Below are 18836 nucleotides of genomic sequence, written 5' to 3'. Positions count from 1 at the left end.
GTCTGAGAAATCAAGGTCAAACGTCTTATCTCTCAATGTTAAGGAAAGTGGGCAAAGAAACTCCTGGATCCGCCCCATGACTTCCCCATGACCCACTCCTTCCAAGTAGAATCAGTTCAGTAGTGTTTGAGGAATCCTGCTGAATGTCAAACAAACACAGATGGAAACATAACCTCGTTGGCTGAGCCTGTATGGGAAACACCAGCAGCTGCTGGGCCAGATGTTGAGCCGCTACCACCAGAGCCTGATCCACGACCTGTACAGGTGACACCAACACAAATGAAACTAGAAGAAGTCAAGTCAGGTGATGCTCTACGATAAAAGGGATTCAAAGGAAGCTTCTGTCTCAGCCGGTCGTAGATCCTTGATCAGTGTGTTGCAGAGCCTCGGAGCTCTAAGTTCAAATCTCTGCTCATCTCCCATTGCACAGGAACATAGTTCACAACAGGTCAAAGGTCAAAGTGGACGTCTTTCTATAAACTGAGTGTTTACAGGGGACAACAACTGACAACTCCAAAGACGTGTTCACAACCTGTTAGCATTAGCACTGAAATGATGAAAGTAATTATCCACACGTGTATTTCTTCTGTTCAGGGCTTTTTATGCTGTGAAACAAAATAAATCTCTAACTGAAGCAAACGCAGGTTATAAATATGATTATACTTCATCAGATAAGAAAAAAACTCCTGCATCATAAAGAACAACGTAAGAGAAGAAGAGACGTTTCTTTTTCTTTCTGCGAGCCCGGATGCTGCGGCACCGTCGGCCAGACGGCAGCAGGCAGAGCAGCTTATGGCTGGGTGGTAGGGGTCTTCAATGATCCGGGTGGCCTTCTTCCTACAGCGCTGGGTGTAGAGGTCCTCCATGGATGGCAGCTCCGTCCTGGTGATGTGCTGAGCAGAGTCAGGGTGGAGGATGTGGTGCTGTCTAACAGGGACAATGATGGTCTCCTTGAAGCATGCAGGGACAACAGACTGCAGCAGTGACAGGTTGAAAGTGTCTGTGAGCACATCTGCCAGCTGATCTGCACACACCTTGAGAGCTCGGCCAGGGATTCCATCAGGTCCAGGTGCCTTGGGTTTGTTAATCGGTTAAAGTGATCTCCACACATCTGCTCTGGATATTACAGGGGGGCAGCGGTCCTCCTGGGCCTCTCGTATCTCCCCAGCCGGGGAGTTGCTCTCAAAGCATAGAAGTCATTCAGTTCCTCTGGGAGAGATGCAGATACCCCTGAACATGAACACTGAGGTTTGTGGAGTTTCAGGAGGAAACTGCCTCAGTTATTCTCTCACATGAGTTTCACTTTGTCCCCATCAGCTTTGAATGAAGACAAAAGAACACACTGGATTTATTCTTTATTTCAACTTCAGCTTCTTCACACATTAGATTTTGATTGCTTTATACATATATAAGAGATTTAAAAGTATATAGACATGTATAAGAAACACACGTGATGAGAGCTGCAGGACAAACCCTCAGAGGGACTCGATCAGGACACTGTCCAATGGAACTGCTGGTTCAGATCAGGAAAATCAAAAAGAACAGAAACCTACGCAGCAGCTGATCAATATGCCCGTTCACTAAATATGTAAATACAACGAGGACGAGTGGATTCACACTTTACAGAGATGAGCCGTGATAAAAACAAACCAGGTTCCACATTTACAATGTGACCAAACATCCCATAACACTGATGCTCTGTAAATCCAACCAGAGTGCAGTTGGTCTGTTGGACATGTTGACGCTCTGAGTTCATTGATCACTTCATCAGTAAAGTCTGTTCAGTGACTCTTGTTCAGTGATTTCATGGACACACAATCAGTTTGTTTCACCTCCGTCTCACATGTGGAAAAGAAAAGAACAAAGAATCATCTTATTGATGAGGATCAGGATCGATACAGGTTCTAAAACATCACACAACCTGATTTCTACTTTGATTTAGAAAACAACAGCAACATCAGTTCTTTCAAACACATTCATGTCAGTGTAATTATAGATTTATGATCAACAAACATGGAGACAAAAGAAGTTAAAGATTTAAACACAGAATCTAAATCACTGCTTTTAATGACTCGAGTCTATTTGAGTTTACACAACTCAGCTGTGTCTCCAGGATAATAAACCCCAACTCCAGCATAGAGAGGCTGAGTGAATGTGGTCTGGACTCTGTGGAGGAGAGTCATGGTGTCAGAGACTCTGTAGAAGGACAGAACACCTGCACTGTGATCCAGGTACACTCCTACTCTGGAGGACACAGGACCTGACACTGGAGTCATGATCCTGTTGTAATAAAAGATATATCTGTTTCCATTACAATATAATGACCAAGATTTATCATTGTATCCAAATCCACATTCAGCTGAGCGTCCTGCTCTGCTGATATTCTTGTATGTGACTGCTACTTCAACTCCTCCACCTCCACCCTCCACCTCCACCTCCCAGTAACAACGTCCAGTCAGACTCTCTCTACTCAGGACCTGCCAACAACCAGTGAATCTGTCTGGGTGATTAGAATAAGACTGATCTTCACTCGTACATGTTACTTTTCTGTTTCCCCAGATAATAACAGCCGTCTGTTTGCTGTGTTTGGATCCAGTGTGATTTCCTGTGAATATTTTAAGAAGTCAGCTCTGGTCTCTGGCTCTGGTTGTGGCAGTAAACATCCACTTGAGACACAATCTGTAAAATCTCTGTCTCTGTCTCACTCAGAATGTCCTGTAGTCGACCTCTGACCTGGGACACAGTTGCTGTCACGTCCTCAAAGTTCCTCAGAGGACGGATCCTGATGCTGGATGAGTGTGTAGATTCACTGAGTGGTGGCAGTGAGGGGTAGTTGTGTAGAAACTGGTTGTGATCCTCTGTGTCTGAGAGCTGCTTCAGTTCATGGTCTTTCCTCTTCAGCTCAGTGATCTCCTGCTCCAGTCTCTCCTGAAGCTCTCTGACTCGACTCACTTCAGTTTCTGCTGGGATCTGATCTGCTGCTTCACATCAGAGCTTCTTTTCTCCAGCAGACGGATCAGCTCAGTGAAGATCTTCTCACTGTCCTCCACTGCTTTATCAGCAGAGCCATTGACGGCCTCCTCCTCCTGTTGAAGCAGCTTCACGTCTTTCTCTGTGTCCTGGACTCTCTGCTGGATTGTTTGTCTCCTCAGCCCGAGCTCTCTCTGCCTCTCAGTCCTTTCTGCTGCAGCTGACACTGTGTCGTGGTTTTATGTTCATCCACAGAGCAGAGATAACAGATACACTGCTGATCAGTGCGGCAGAACATCTTCATCACCTCATCGTGACGAAAGCAGATGTTCTCCTGGAGCTTCTCCGAGGGCTCCACCAGCTTGTGCTTCTTAAATGGAGCTGACTGAAGATGAGGCTGGAGGTGTTTTTCACAATAAGAGGCCAAACAAATCAAACAGGACTTGAGAGCTTTCAGTTTTCTCCCAGTGCAGACATCACAGGCCACATCTTCAGGTCCAGCATAGCAGTGATCAGCAGGAGCAGCTTGGAGTCCAGTCTTCTTCAGCTCCTCCACTAAATCAGCTAACATGGTGTTTTTCCCCGGGACAGGCCTCGGTGTGAAGGTCTCTCTACACTGAGGGCAGCTGTAGCCTTCTCTCTCCCCTTTGTCCCAGTGGGTGTTAATACAGCTCATACAGTAGCTGTGTCCACAGACAGTAGCCACCGGATCCTTCAGTAGATCCAGACAGATCGAACAGCAGAATCTTTCTCTGTCCAGTTGATTTTCTTGCTGCGCCATTTCAGCTGGTGCCAGAGACTGTAGAACAGTTTCACTTCCTCTGAACAGGAACAGGTCTCTGCTCCTCCCCCTCTCGTTCACTCCCTCTTTTTACCACGTTTTAACACACTATTGAAAAGAGCAACAGTGTGGTCTTACCTCTCCTCACCAGTGTTGCCTCACTGTTTGCGTTCTCTTATTATATTATATTATTAAAGAGTAAAGTTGTGTTTTTATATTATGTGTGCCTTAGTGGTATATATCACTAGGCAATGCATTAGCACACATATAATTATATTATTATTATGACACAATCTTCAGGCCCAAGTTCACAACTTTTCAAAATAAAAGCTCAATAATGCAGCTCAGTATAAAAGGTTAGAGCATCAAATCAAACTTTGTACTTTGAATGATTGAAATAAAAATTTGAAGTTACACGTTACTTCCTGTTTCCTGTCCTGTCATTTATCTTTGTACAAAACCTCTGATTAGATTTTGTCGTGAACTGAGACTTTGTTTTCTGAGGTCCAACTTTTATTCTGAAATGCCAGGCGGTTTGCTCTGCGGTTTCACTTTTATTTTGTGGACCAATAAAAAAATACTTCCTTCCTTCTTCAGCAGAATAAAAGAGAGAAACATCAGAAGAGACACGTGCACGTGAAGCAGGGGAGAGTGCGTTTGTCCTGTAGTGATCAGGTTCAATGGACTGTTTTGAGGGTTAAGGTTAGAGTTAGGTTTAAGGTTGGAGTTAGTTTAGGTTAGAGTTAAGGTAGGGTTAAACATTTAGTTGTGATAGTTAAGGTTTGGTTTAGGGGCAGTCAAGTGCATTATGTCAATGAGTGTCCTCACAACTATAGAGAGACAAGTGTGTGTGTTGAGTTGAATCTTTATCATTAAATTGTAGTACAGAGTTATTGATTGTTATTTCGTGTTTATATTGATTGTTTATGTTGAACATATTTCTCTGACTCTAAAGCTTGCAGGTTACTGGTCAGGGTGTGGAAGGCGTGTTCTGTTCTCAGGTGAGCTGCTGCCGAGCCTTGGAAACACTTCACATCTTCCAGGTGGCCAGTTTAGCCAAACAGGAAGTTGACCAGGACTATAGTTGCTCTGTTTCTTTCGTAGTATTTAGGCCCAAAAACAAACAACGGGAGAGAAAAGTTCTCCCCCAGAGCCTCCGCCCACTGCTGCAGTACAGTACAGACCTCTAGTCGAGGACAAGACACCACCAGGTGCTCCACAGTCTCCCTGTGGGCACAGAAACCACATCCCTCCCCAGGGCTCGGGTCCAGGTGAGCTCTGTGTCTGTAGCTAAAGCTCCATGTATAATCCTCCACTGGAGGTGGGATGGAAATTTGACCTGGTGACACTTCTGAAATATAGAGATTAGAGAATAATAGTCTTTTAAGTATACTTTATTCCTTGAAAGGAAGGTGTGTGTGTGTGTGTGGAGATAAGGGCAAGTCACCGGCTGAAGGCCTCTTCGAGGTCTTGGCGGGGGGAGACCAGCACAGTCTCAGATTCGTGGTCCTGATGTCATCTTGGCAGTTACACAAGCAGAATTAGTATGCATAAGCAGAGATAATATATAGTGTGGGATAATGGTCAAATGTTCCATTACAGAGGTCACCCACCCGTTTTTCAACAGGAGGGAAAAACCTCCAAAGTCCACCTCGTCTCCCTGACTCCAGCCAGAGAGCGACGGTCCAGCACCTTCACACAGCTGACATGAAGCTGCTTCTTCCCACAAGAGCTGCAACTACCCAGCAGCAGCGAGAAGACTGCCCGCCTGCAGGAAGTAGAAAGTGTCCCTTTCTTAAAACACGTCTGGTCCCAAAACACCCCAGAAATGTTTTAAAAAGTCACACGGTAATCCACCCAGTGCTGGGGCCTTTCCTGATGCCATCTGCGACACAGCCGTGGTCAGTTCCTCTGAGGTGATGTCAGAGTTTAAGGACTCTCGATCTCCAGGACTCAGCTGAGGAAGTCCCTGCAGCAGTGTATACGTCACAGTCATCCGCCCTGAAGAGGTCCGAGTTAACTCCACTGCGTGTTTCCTCATCTCAGCCGATTCTGTGGACACTTTTCCGTCAGGTAGCCGTCTGGTAACTCTTATCCTCCTTTACCTACTAGTTCCAAAACACGCTTGAAATTCAACGAACACGTTTGTTCCCTTTGTTTTGACTCTGTGTTCATGTGGTGTTGTCTTGTCGGAAAGGTGGATTCTTCGTTGACCTCTTCGTGCGAGTTTCCAACCAAGTGGCGGTGAACATGTACAAACGTCTGTGCTACAGTGTCTATAGGACGGTGATAGACTATTACTCTGCGAGCAATGGAGAACCTGACGAAGACGGTGAGAGGAGTTTAAAAAGCTTCTAGTTTCAGACAAACATCCACAAATACCTGGTGTTGCCATCTCTCACAATGTTCCAGTAAGTGATGACAAATTCCTGCATCAGCCCCAAAATTGAATGTTTATTTCTTGGCCCGTGTTGCACCAAGTTACGTGGGAATCTGTTAATTAGTTTTTACGTCGTCCTGCTGACAAACAGACAAACCAGCCAACAAATGGAACGACCTAAACATAACCTGCAGTTGCTCCAGAAACATCTTAAAGCAAACAGTGGATTTAAATGCAGATGTTTTTATGTAGATATACACAGAGTGAGGAACAGAAAAACCACAACAGTTAGCTTGTTTGTGAGTTTGTTGATCCTCATTGTCCCGAGTTTGAAAGACTTACAGTGCAGTTTGCTTCGTGAACACTTACCACTGTGGTTAACCACAAGAACTTGTCTTTCTTTGTTAAACGTGTTCATAAGCAAACTAGCAGATAAAGACAAAGAACGCAGTGCACACCAGATGGTATAATCTTCTTCAGTTTGGCAGCAAAGACACTTTCACGTACCTGAAAGAATGAACACCCATCCAATTTCAATTAAAGGTTTTTTTGTTTATAAATCTAATGTTCAGACTTTATGAAGACCTGCTCTGAATTATCTGGATATTGTTTCTGGAAGCCAATGCTTTTTTGTGTAAATGTGTAAAACTTTTTACATCATAAACCAAATTCCAGTCACCTTCATTGTTCTGGCAGAAATCTCTAAACATCTGACACATGTTGTGGAGGTTTAAACAAATTCATTCTAATCTGTTTGGCTTCATGACAAACAGCCTGCAGAGGGCGCTGATCGGAAATCTTTTTATGTTTTCTCTTTGTGCAGATATGAGGAAATCTCTGTCCAGAGACACGGAGAAGAAGTCGATCATCCCGCTGCCACATCCCGTCAGACCAGAAGACATCGAATAACAGTAGAGTGTGGCTCTCTGACGCTCGGCTCCGATCACCCTCACGTGAAGTGTGTCGTCACCACAGGACCTGCTCAGTTACACGGTACATAGTTCAGATGCTGTTTATCAGTCAGAGAGCCACAGTTTGTTCAAGAGTTCATTTTCTAAATTCCTGTATATAAAAAAAACAAGAAGCCAGTTTGAATTGATGTGTGTAATGACTCAGATGCAAAGAAAACATGGTCTAACAATAAAGACAGAAAAAAGAACAGTAGAAAAATGAATCCAGGTCGTCCCTGCGTGGAGAGTCTAATCTTTATCTTCTTCACTGCTCTTGCCCTCTGTTCCCTTCTTCTTCTTCCCATCGCCCTCCTCCTCCTCACGTTCACTCTCGCTGCTGCTGGCGTCGTCGTCCTTGGTGTTCTCCTGCTCGGTTTCAATCACAGTGTTTCTGTCAGAGTCGTTCTCTGGCTGGTTCGCAGGAGGAGCTGCAGGCTCCTCAGAGGAAGACGGTGGTGGCGACGTGTCCTCAGCCATTGGCTCTTCAGCTGGTGGCTTCTCAGCCATTGGTTCTTCAGCTGGTGGCTCCTCAGTCATTGGCTCTTCAGCCGACGGATCTTTTTCTGGAACATTCTCCCCCTCGATGTCCACCTGCTGCCTCTTCCACATCTTGGCCATGGCGAGCAGCTTGAGGTTGGGTTGGTTGGCGGCGTCCTCTGGGAAGATGTAGTCGTAGTACTCCTCCCAACCTGCATCCGACTGGTGGGAAATCAGGGAGAGATAATGAAATTCTTTAGTATTTAGTTTTAAATAATATAAAACAAAGAAAAAAGAGAAGCTGGAGCCAGAGAATTGTTTTTCTTTGACACATGAGAATAAAAATAATCTGTTAATCAACAAGTCCACTGGCTGGACTTAATCTTCTAACTATGTTTTTACTGGAACATTTTGAAAGACTGTAGCTCAATCTCAGAAAATAACATTTTCAAGTATTTGGAGTGAAAAACGTCCTCACAGCCAAACGTACAGAACAAGACCTTGAACAAGCGACACTCTGCTGCATATAATTTGACATCGTGTTCTTACCCCGTCCTCGGCCGTCAGCTTCCTCCTCTTCTTCACCTTCTCTGGCAGCAGCTTTCTGACTCTCTCCACGGTGCCTTCGGAGCCAAACTCCTTCTCGAAGTCCTTCCACGACTCGAGCAGCATCAGCCGCTCCTCCTTTTCATCACAGCTCCTCATTCCCTTGTTGGCCTCCTCGAAGATTTGCCGGCACCTCTGCAGCCGGTCGGGGCCGTCGATCGACAGCTCGAACTTAGCGTAGCTGATCCAAACCTGAGCGAGGAAAAGACAAGGAGGCAGATAAGAGACAATCACAGACCGAAAGGAAAAGTGATAAATCTGCCTGCTGGGGTCCATCAGAAGTTATTTCTAGTTTTACACATGAAATCACCAGATTAAATGCAGGTAAGCTTTTTAAAACAAGTACATCCACCAAGTTGGACATATTTATGACCCCAGGTGTTTTTGGAGAGAACGCTGGAGTGTAGTACTCACCTTGACATGCTGGGTGCGCTGCAGCAACCGTTTATAAAGGTGTCTCGTGTTTCCAAACTCCTCCTGCTCGATCTCAAAGTCAATGTAAGACTTCCACAGAACCTAAGAACGATAACAGTGAAATTAAATCAAGCCAAACAAAGATATGTTTTTGAATGTTTACTTGTATGTGCAGGATAAAACAAAAACTATTAAAAAACTATAAACAATACCTCTGGCATATCGAGTCTTGGTTGTCCGATGGCGAGCTCGAAGATGGCGCGTGCTCTGTCTGTGTCACCCAGGATTATCTCCAGTTCAGCAAACTTGATCCAGGTGGTACAGTTTTCTGGGCTGAACTCCAGGTACTTCTCGTACAGTTTCCTACAGCGGTCGAACTCGCGCAGCTGCAGCTCCAGCTCGATGTAGCCCTTCAGCAGCTTGTTCTTCGGACATTTACCGATCGCTGAGCCCTGAGCCAAGAGAAACGGGGATGATTGGAAATCACAGCTGCATGTATGTGTTCATACAGTTTTCCTTCTATGCTTTTTAGAATTTTAAAGTGGCACATTTGCCTATAACTTTACCTGCTTTGGGCCCAATCCCATTTCACCCCTTGGCCCTCCCCCTTGTTTTCGAGGGTTATCTTGCCCCTTGAAACAGAGTCAAACGGGGTAGTTGTTGAAATCTTCCCCTACGAATTGGGACTTCAAGAAGCCTTTACACCATCAGTAGTCGTCGATGTAAACAGACCAGACAGTTTTGCCGGGGGTTGTCACTGTAATAACATTGCTGAGATCTTAAATAAACCAATGCTATTGTTTGCAGTTACTAAAATGACAAACCTATAATATCCAAATAACTTCTTTGCTAATGCAGGTGAATCAAGGACATTTGAAAAGCCTGGATGCTCTGCATTATTTCCCGTATAAATCCAAAGCTCACAGCTTCAGGCTGCTAGCAGTGGTCTGTATGCAACCCCGCCAGGAGGCTTTGTTATTAGAGGAGCAGTTAAGTTCAGTAACATCTCTGCTATACGAAAGATCAAGCAAGTGCATTGTGTGTCTTGCCCGATATTCGCAAGGCCTTCTGGGTCACCCTAGGTTGGGTCTGAAAAATCTCTGTTTGAAATGGGATTGGGCCTCACTTTATTTCATGTCTAATCTGTCACGAATCTCAAGCTCACGATGTTTACAATCCTTGATTCTGTATAAGTTTTGGTCAAAAATGTTTTTACACTTCTCTTTTAACCTCTTAGTCTCTTTAATCCTCATGAATCAGTTTGTGGAAAGTGAAAATGAGTCTACATGTGTCAGGAAGTCTTTCTGCTGTGGAATCTCACCAGGGCTTTTCTTGCTCCCTGCAGGTTCTTCTGTCGGATCTCAAACTGAGCGTAGAGCAGCCACATCTTGGCGAATGTGAACTGAAACAAAAAATATGATACAAGATTAATAGTTAAATAACAACAGCACCAACTTTTTAAAAGTGCTGTTCTACTATTTTAACTTATTTATGTTATATTAACAGGACTGTAAGATCACATTCGTCATTAGAAATCTGTATTACCTTTTTATGAGGGATGAGATCCAGACAGGCCTGGTACACCTGCCTCGTTCTCTCTGGATCCTGACAAAGAAAGAATAGAAATGTTTGAATATAATTAGAATGGATTGATATTGATTTGTTATTTGTTGGACAATTAGATCTCAAGACACATGACCAAACCATGTTATTTTACCGGCTCTCTTCTGAGACGGTGACGTGTTAAATTAAATATCGCTCTGTGATGACATGTTGGTTATTACTGGAAGTTAAACAGATATTCTTCTCATTTCCAGATTCTATTTTTTTAACACAAGTTCACGACATCGAACTAGAAAAAGATGTAAACGATAGTCAACTCCCATTTTCTTTTTATTCATACCACTCAAATTAATCTGCGTCTTTTTTGAACCCACCTTGACCTCCAGCTCTTCGTACAGGGCGTAATTGATCCACAGGTAAATGTAGCGCCTCCAGTGTCTCTTCTCCTGGATGGGCGGGATGTTGGCAATGGCTCGCTCATAAACCTCCCTCACCGTGTCAGGGTCAGCATCGCTCTCCACCAGGCGCAGGTAGTCAAACCATGCGTCGTAGTTATGTGGATTTGCCTGAAAACAAAAACAAAATGACTTGTTAACTTAGAAAACAAGAAAACTCACTTATTCACTTCAAGGATATTTTTGGGGTATTTATGGGACAGTTTCAGATTTTTTTTAATTATAAATAAAAACCAGAGTGTGACCATATTTTCATCACTTTTCTCAAACCATCATAAACCCAAATCCTTCCGGCTACTGAATGTGTGTCAGGCTCTAGTTTCCTGGTCGATACCTTGACTTCCTCCTCGTACTGGAATCTTCGTTTGCTGACAATGACGTCCTCGATTCCCCGACGGTCTCCAAACTTCTTCTCGAACATTGTGTAGTTTTTGAAGAGCTCCTGCGCCTGGTGTTTAGGGATTCTGTCCAAGGCATATTTATAGATCACCCGAACACGTTCAAACTGTGAGGGAAGGGACAGTCAGTTAACAAGTTTGTTTTTGTTTTAATAAAGACATGGTCTACATGTTTTCTCTATGCTGAGCGACACAAACCTCTTTCTGTATCTCCTCAAACCTGGCAAAGGCCACAAAGAGATTTTCGTCCACATATTCCTCTCCAAAGAACTCCACCGATCTCTCGTACACCTTCCTGCTGTGGGCGATGTAGCCGTGCTTTTCTTCAAAACGAGCGTACTTGATCCAGTTCTTCACTTCGGGGTGAACGATGACAAGTGCTACAGCGTTAAGCAAAACAATGTGACACGAGAAACACACAGGACTTTGGAATACACTAACTAGGTGTAGAATATGACAGATTCCTGGATTTCAATGGTTTTTTTGGGACATTGTTACTGTATTTTCTTGAAAGTTGGTTATGAAGAAAAAACAACAGAATTTCTTACTTTTTGGATTCTACAAACAAAGCGGATGCATACTTTTACTTCTTATCTTGGGTTTAGTTAAGTTAGTGCAATGACTGAACTTTCCACATTCTTCTGGGTTTGGTTCTTGTGCCTGACCCTGAATGGCTCACGTCGGTAAATGGCCACATGTAAGACAGCTCCATCTGTTTACCTCACGTTCCTGTGTAGACCAAAATAAATATGAATCCAAACCTAAATCTTTCCCACACACTAACAAACCTCCCTCAGTTCCTTTGTGTTGGTTAATTTGACTCTTTTCCGTGGATTAACTCAGAAAACACAAAAGGATATATCGCTCGTAGATGGTGCGAGCTTTGTCCACCTCCTTGTAGCGCAGCTCAAAGTTGATGTAAGAGTGCCAGGCCTGCTCATCAGGCTCCCACTCCATCCAGCGCTCAAACACCTGCCTGCAGCCTGCAACGTTCTCCAGCATCTCCTCCATGTACGTGTACTTGTACCTATAGGAAGGACAAACAGAAATGGCAAAACTATCATCGCCTGCAGAAACCAGTGACAAAACCATGATCAGTCAGCAAGTTATTAAATATAATTCATACCAGAACTGGTTGACTCGTGGCAGGATGGTGATTGCTCTGTCCCAGATGTTGCGGGCGTGGTTCACCTGCCGACTCTTCATCTCCATCTCGGCGTACTTCAGCCACAGAGTGATGTTGCGGTGGTCGACGTCCAGCGCTCGCTCGTAAATGGAACGAGCCCTGAAACCAGAGGAGCCCGTGATGAGCGCGAGAGCTTCAGCTTAAACTCGGAAAATTACACATAATTTAACCAAAATATCAAAAATAGGGGACCATATCAAAAAAGAATTACACAAACAAACTTGTCACACGTCTAAAAGCTGACAAAGAAAATAATTCTGATTTACAGATGGTTTCATAATTGTATGAAAATACCGTGATATCTTATAAGATAGTAAATAAAAACAATACCTCTGGATCTCCTTCAGGCTTTCCTCCCATTGTGCGTATTTGATCCAGTTACTGATGACAGTGCGATTTTTTCTTATGTTGTCCTCAAACCCCTGAAAGAAAAGACATACACGGGTTTCAAATTCATTTGATAATCACTTACTATTGGACACGAGCATTTTAGGAACAACTAGAGGATTTTAAATGAGTGTTAAAGATCCCACACTTCTCAGAGAGAGGAGACGTGTCACTGGTTGTAGGCACTCACCTTCCTCTTCCTCAGTTTGTAATCATTCAGCTCCTCCTCATCAGTGATCTTCTGTTTTGGTGGTGGCGGCAGAAGTTCAAGCTCCCTCTCTTTGGCTTCTCTCAGCAGCTGCTCAGCTGTGATCTGAACCTCTGCAGGAGCTTTATTCTTCACCTGAAACACAAGAGATCACAGTCTGTTAACACAATGCTGCTGTGTTGTGAGCATAATGTCTCAACACTGAAAGACAACATTCCTTAACTATGTCTACCAAATTTAAGTCATGATTTGATTCCCCACTTGCCACAAAATGATGATTTTGATAACTAGTTAGATTTTTGAGAGGAAAACAAAACAAGAAATTTGATAAAAGCCAAAAAGGAATTTTAACAGAAAACATATGGCTGCGTGTGTTTTAGCAGTTTGATAAAGTATATATGCAACAAAAACCGAATGCTGCACACGTGTGTATGACTGACTGGTTGCTGTCTATACGAGTAAGGATGATTACGATGAAACACTTATTTCCTTTATAGATGACTACATTGAGGTGCAACACCTTCATATGCAGAAACACTAGATCAAAAGTGGGAAAGCTTTTGTTGTTGCAATACACTTTCTAGATATGAAGATTCGTTAGGGCCCAAGCACCAAAAGTGCGAAGGCCGACAGTGGTTTGAATTTTCTTATTATTTGCTGCCAAATGAATCGCGATTTTTTAGGGGATTTAGTGGCCATTTTACATGTTTACACGTTTATTTGAACAAACTCCTCCTAGAGCATTCATCAGATGAACTTCAAATTCGGTGAGTTCGGTCTAAACAGTGTGTTATCAAAGGCAGCTGCCTCTAAACAGTGTGGCATTCAAGGCAGCTGCCTTTGATATATCAGTGGCAGTTTCTGTTTCCGCTGCCACGCTTGGAGCTAGCCCTTACCGAATTAATATCATTACTTTAATCGTCAGTGTTTCAGGAAACATGGTGAGTAGGAAAACACTCTTTAATTAGGGCCCAAGCACCGACAGTGCGAAGGCCCTATTGTTATTGCTTTGATTCTTATTCTTATTATTATTTACTTGGGGGTTAAATTTCAAAAACTTTCACTTTCACAAAACTTTGATGGAAATTCAAAGCCCAAAACAATTTTGTATTCTGGAGTAATTTGAAACGGGCGTGGCAAAATGGCTCAATAGCCCCCAAAATAATGTATGTAGGGGTAGTGATAGCGCCACCTATTGGCAACAGGAAGTAAGCCACGTTTTTACAACTGTTTGCTAATGTCTTAAGTTTAAATATCTACACTTGACTTGAGCAATGAGTAGCAACACAATGTTGGATTTAGTGCATCTCTGTTCACACGTGTTGCTTCACCACTGCCAGGGGACGCGTGACGTTTGAATCCGTGCACATAAACAACACACACACACACACACACACACACACACACACACACACACACACACACACACACACACACACACACACACACACACACACACACACACACGTCCGGCTAACGCGGCCCTTTACAAGTTAACACTTTAACGATCGTTCGCAGTGACGTCTGATCACGAACACGAGCTCGATCTGTCAACGTGTGTCCGTTAGCATTAGCTTAGCGGACGCTAGCCCGCGGCTCCGCGCCCGTGCCGCGTGTTGTTTCCCTCTGATTTACCTTCGCCACCTTCGGTATCCGCTGTTTCCCCGCCGCGGTGGACGCCATGTTGACGACGGGCTCCACGAAATCCACAGAAGAACTGGAGGAGAATCTGCTTCCGACGCGGGTTTGAAAACGTTAGACGACGTTTGTGTCTCCGCCAGCGAGGGCCGCCATTACAGTACCCAGAAGGCCTTGCGGGTTACCCATGACCCTCTGCTGCAGCGTTGTGTTACTATGGCAACAGAGTCCGCTCGGTTCGGGCTCGACCGGTGCTAACTCCGGTTGATTATTCGGGGAGATCAATCGCATTTTGGCGGCTTGAACATAATCAACAACTCGCCAAACTTCGCGGGCCCGTCAGGCCGTGTGGGAATTCACGTATTCTGGAGTGATTGCAAATGCCTGGGGCAAAATAGCTCAACAGCGCCCCCTGGAACGCAGCAATTCAGTCTGGTGTAGCCGAGCTTCGCGAAATTCGGTACACGTGTGTATCATGACCGGAAGAAAAAAAAAAGTCCCTGGCACCAGTTCGAATAACGCAACGGGAAGTCGGCCATTTAGTATCTAGTGGCCATTTTGGCCATTTTAAACGTTGTGTATTTTAAACGAACTCCTCCCGGAGCTTTCATCAGATCGACTTCATATTGAGGTGAGTGTCATCTTAACAAGATGGAGATCGGATCTACCTTGATCTTTTGAGTTTTCGTCACACGGTGTGAAGGTGGCGTGGCGTCAAAGTTAGAACCAAATGCTCTCTTGGATTAATATGCTCGACCAAACAGGAAGTCGGCCATTTTGAACTTAGTGGCCATTTTTCTCATGTTGCATTTTGACGAACTTCTCCTCGAGCTTTCATCACATCAAGTGTAAATCTACCACATTGAGGTGCAGCAAAGGTTGATCCTTCGCCAAAGGAGATGAAGTTATCATAACTCCACTATGCATTGTCCAATCAGCACCAAAATTCTGTCACATGTTCAGAGTCCAGGCCTGAACAGCTCCATGTCTCAAAATGAAGTCAGGGTCATAGCGCCACCTACTGATCAGCGTGAAAATGAAGATGTTGTAACTCCACTATGCATTGTCCAATCGGCCCCAAATTGCTCACGCTTCACCAGAGCTTCGACCTGAACAGATCTATTAGTCTGTATGTAGGGATAGTGCCACCTACTGGTAACAGAAAGTCAGCCTCGTTTTACAACTTGAATCGATTTACATAAAATTTTCATTGTGTGGTCTGCACTTGATGACGTAGACCGTAATGCAGGATAAGTGGGTGTGGTTTGGCATTGCGTGATGGACACAGAAATTAAAGCGTGTATCCTTCCCGCAGTGCACAAAACGCACGCAACTCGGTGCAGTTTCGCCCGGTCCCGGTCTGCCCTCCCCAGCGACCGCATCCGGTCTCGAGTTCGCCGGTTCTCGGGCCCACTCAGTGCCGCCTCGCAGCCCTAGATTAGTACTTTATTAGAAGTGAATACACAGAAGGTAAAAAAGAGTTTAATCTTTATTTTCTATCTTTTAACCATTTCCGGTGAAGATGCAGACCATCACTTCAGACGGCGGGGAGGAGGTGGAGGCCGTGGCCGTGAGGAGAAGTGAATCTGCGGACGCTCAGGGGATCGACAGCCTCATCAGCTCCGGAGCTCTGACGATCTCTGGAAGAGTGAATATTATTCAACTGCTGTAAGAGAAACAAACCTTTTCTTGACCAATATCTTTAATGTAAAGCTTAGTTAGCTTCTCTGAGAAACCTTCTTGAGGAACATCTGACCGGGGTGTTGTGTTGGTCACTTCTGGATTCCACCTGAAGCTCCATGTTTGTGTCCAACGTGGAGGGAGTCTCAACTCACTTTTATGTTTGACGTTATCGTCTCGTAAGAAAATAAATAGTTTAGTGCTTTCTTATAAAGTAGTTTTTAGTGATTTAACTTATGTAAGAGGTAGAGGTAGTTAGGAGGTAGTTGAATCATTTAGTTAGGGCCCGAGCACCTCCGGTGGGAGGCCCTATTGAATTTGTAAGGATTATTCTTGTTATTAGATCTTATTTTCAATTTTCAATGTCACTGTCATCTGTTGTCTTATCTGCTCTCTTGTCCCTCCCAGAGAAAAAGCCAACCTGGCTGTGACCCTGACAAACGAAAAAGACGACATCTTGGCCCACGCCTCCTTCCTGGATCACCCTGTTGGAGATTTGGTGGATCAAGCTCACTGGGAATGTTTCCTGCAGAAACACTTCAGTGCTGAAAACTGCACGGTCAGTATGATTCATGAATCCAAACAAAAACTGAAAAGATCTGCGGATGTAGAGCTGCTCTTAAATGCAATTCTCTTTCTAAATCTGTTTATTGATACTGAGTGATTTGAATTATGTGGAATCACATAATTCAAATCACTTTATGCCTCCACTGTCCTAATCTGACTTTGTGTTTAATACCACTTTCTTACCATTACAAGTTGAACTTGATTTTGTTTCTTGGGTCAGGTGAGTTCACATTGACATCATCTGATGAAGTTTGCTGTTTTCATTCCGTCTGCAGCCTCAGAACACGCTCTTCCTCCACCTCTTCGTGGCACAGCGCAATTTCTCGACAGCAAGTGTAAAGGAGATAATGAGGTATGACAGGATAAGGTTAATGATATCAAACGTTACCTCTTCAAAGTAGAGAAGAGCCCGTCCAGTGACGTGAATACTGGGTGTTTTGGTCTGAAGCCACCACATGACTCTAGAGGAAATATTTATACAGGGTCTACTAACTTCCCTTGTAATGCATCTCTTTACAGGGCTGTGTTTAATGCCATCACAGAGCTCGAATACATCTGCCTGGTCACCCCACACATCACTGATATAGGTAAGGAGCAGCCTCAGATTCATTTCTAAGTTTTAACTTTCATGAGACTCAGCCTCTTGACTTGTGTTTGTGCAGAGCCGGCGCTGAAAGACACGTTTGAGCCGCTGCAGAGCCTGACGGACCCCGGGCCACGGTGCTTGGCATTGATCTGCCACAGACGGCAGCACTGTCCCAGACTTCATATCCGCCCGGCCAGGTGACTCCAGAGGATTCCTCCCTTTTTAACACAGCATCAGCCGAGAAAACACAGAAGGGAAGGTGTGAACATCTGCCTTCAAATGGCCATGCTCACAAATCAAACTAACTTTAACCGTCTCAAATTTGACCCATGTTTAAGGAGAAGGTTGGAGGTAACGGTGACTATGATGCACAATATTCAGAATGTCTGATTTGCATCTACTTCGTAATAACTTGCTAAAGTGAAAGCAAGACTTTGGTGCTTTTCTTTGATGGTTGAGTGACTGTGAATGTTTCCTCTTTCACTCCCACTCCTCATCCTGAACGTCAGTTCTGTGTAACTCTGGTGAGTGGGTACGACCTCCTGTGAGAAGAACTGACTGTTGCAGCTTCAGGAGAAAAGCAGACCTGTAGATCGGTTCAAAAGACTTGGAAGTGATTTTAAAAAGGAGCGTTTATCTCCAATATTCATCTAAGAAACTTAAATTATGAAGAGTTTAGTGGACAAGGATCCCAAAAGAACTAATCACCACATGTGGCTGCGGAGTGCGCTGTTGCTCAGTTAACTTTGAATGCACAAAACCTTTGGGTACTTTCAGGTAAAGAAACTCACACATTTCTTATGGTCAGGAACTTACCAGAATAACATCGCAGTCATGTTTGAGTCCATTGAATGAATGAATCTCCTTTCTCCCCCTGTGGGCCCAGCACCATCGATTCCTTTCACAGAATAATTAGAGTCTTTCTCTTGTGTATTACAGGGAGGTGGATCATGACGACATCATGCACATATTTGAACAGCACGCTAAATTCTTCGATCAACCGTACGTCCTGGCCGAACTCATTGATGCGCAGAATGAAGATAATCACTCAGCTGTTTGTGAGGTTTGGTCCTGATTTGAGACTCTTGCACACACAGATTCCCTTTTTTTTAGGTCGTTTAATCTCAGCTCAACAGTTTTTTAAAAGTAAAAACAAAACTACAGTTCACCATGTCTGCTTTGTGTAGTCATGTAAATGATTTGTCGTTGCTGATCCACTCTTCTGACCTGAAAATGATGCGATGGCAGATCTCTGATGCTTTGACTGTCAGAAACCCTGCTGGGGTCCGGGAGACGACAGATCTCCCCCAGTCGGGACGACATGTGTTCATGGCAGCATATGGCAGATACGAGCTGATACTTGGCCAAGGCATGCTCTCACTGAACATATTGTGTCCACACATCTGAAGCATTTTGGGCTTTTTGTCTGGAAATGTTCAGCACTCAGAGAACAGACCGTCTGACGAGGCCCGAGAGGGTTGATCTGTTCACGCAGAGCAATGACGGGATTTAAAATAAACTCACTTTCCTTTTTAGAAACATGTTTCCTTGTGCTTCATGTGTCAAGAGCATGATTTCTGTCCAAACTCG

The 18836-nt window shown here is 44.2% G+C and overlaps 2 protein-coding genes and 1 pseudogene across 2 annotated transcripts in view; 1 reads left to right on the top strand and 2 right to left on the bottom strand.

Annotated features, from left to right (window-relative positions):
• Positions 1–2225: 2225 nt before the first annotated feature.
• LOC124851184 lies at positions 2226–3751 on the bottom strand (annotated as a pseudogene).
• Positions 3752–7220: 3469 nt separating this feature from the next.
• crnkl1 (crooked neck pre-mRNA splicing factor 1) lies at positions 7221–14594 on the bottom strand. Its single transcript, XM_035144211.2, has 14 exons — positions 14411–14594; positions 12758–12910; positions 12511–12602; positions 12121–12279; positions 11855–12021; positions 11193–11371; positions 10931–11101; positions 10516–10707; positions 10124–10183; positions 9900–9980; positions 8791–9030; positions 8579–8680; positions 8108–8356; positions 7221–7780 (listed from the first exon to the last, which is right to left on the bottom strand). Exons 1-14 carry the CDS (start codon positions 14456–14458, stop codon positions 7331–7333), a joined length of 2343 nt encoding a protein of 780 aa, XP_035000102.2. The 5' UTR covers positions 14459–14594; the 3' UTR covers positions 7221–7330.
• Positions 14538–18836, top strand: part of cfap61 (cilia and flagella associated protein 61) — a 23735-nt gene continuing 19436 nt past the window's right edge. Inside the window, exons 1-7 of the mRNA XM_035144209.2 lie at positions 14538–15044; positions 15936–16081; positions 16502–16652; positions 16936–17012; positions 17180–17247; positions 17323–17443; positions 18186–18309. Of these exons, the coding sequence (XP_035000100.1) occupies positions 15936–16081; positions 16502–16652; positions 16936–17012; positions 17180–17247; positions 17323–17443; positions 18186–18309 (687 nt within the window). The 5' untranslated portion in view covers positions 14538–15044. The remainder of the gene's footprint in view (positions 15045–15935; positions 16082–16501; positions 16653–16935; positions 17013–17179; positions 17248–17322; positions 17444–18185; positions 18310–18836) is intronic.

This window comes from Hippoglossus stenolepis, chromosome 20 (genome assembly GCF_022539355.2).
Source record: "Hippoglossus stenolepis isolate QCI-W04-F060 chromosome 20, HSTE1.2, whole genome shotgun sequence".
Taxonomy (NCBI): domain Eukaryota; kingdom Metazoa; phylum Chordata; class Actinopteri; order Pleuronectiformes; family Pleuronectidae; genus Hippoglossus; species Hippoglossus stenolepis.
This window is presented reverse-complemented; position numbering and strand designations above follow the sequence as displayed.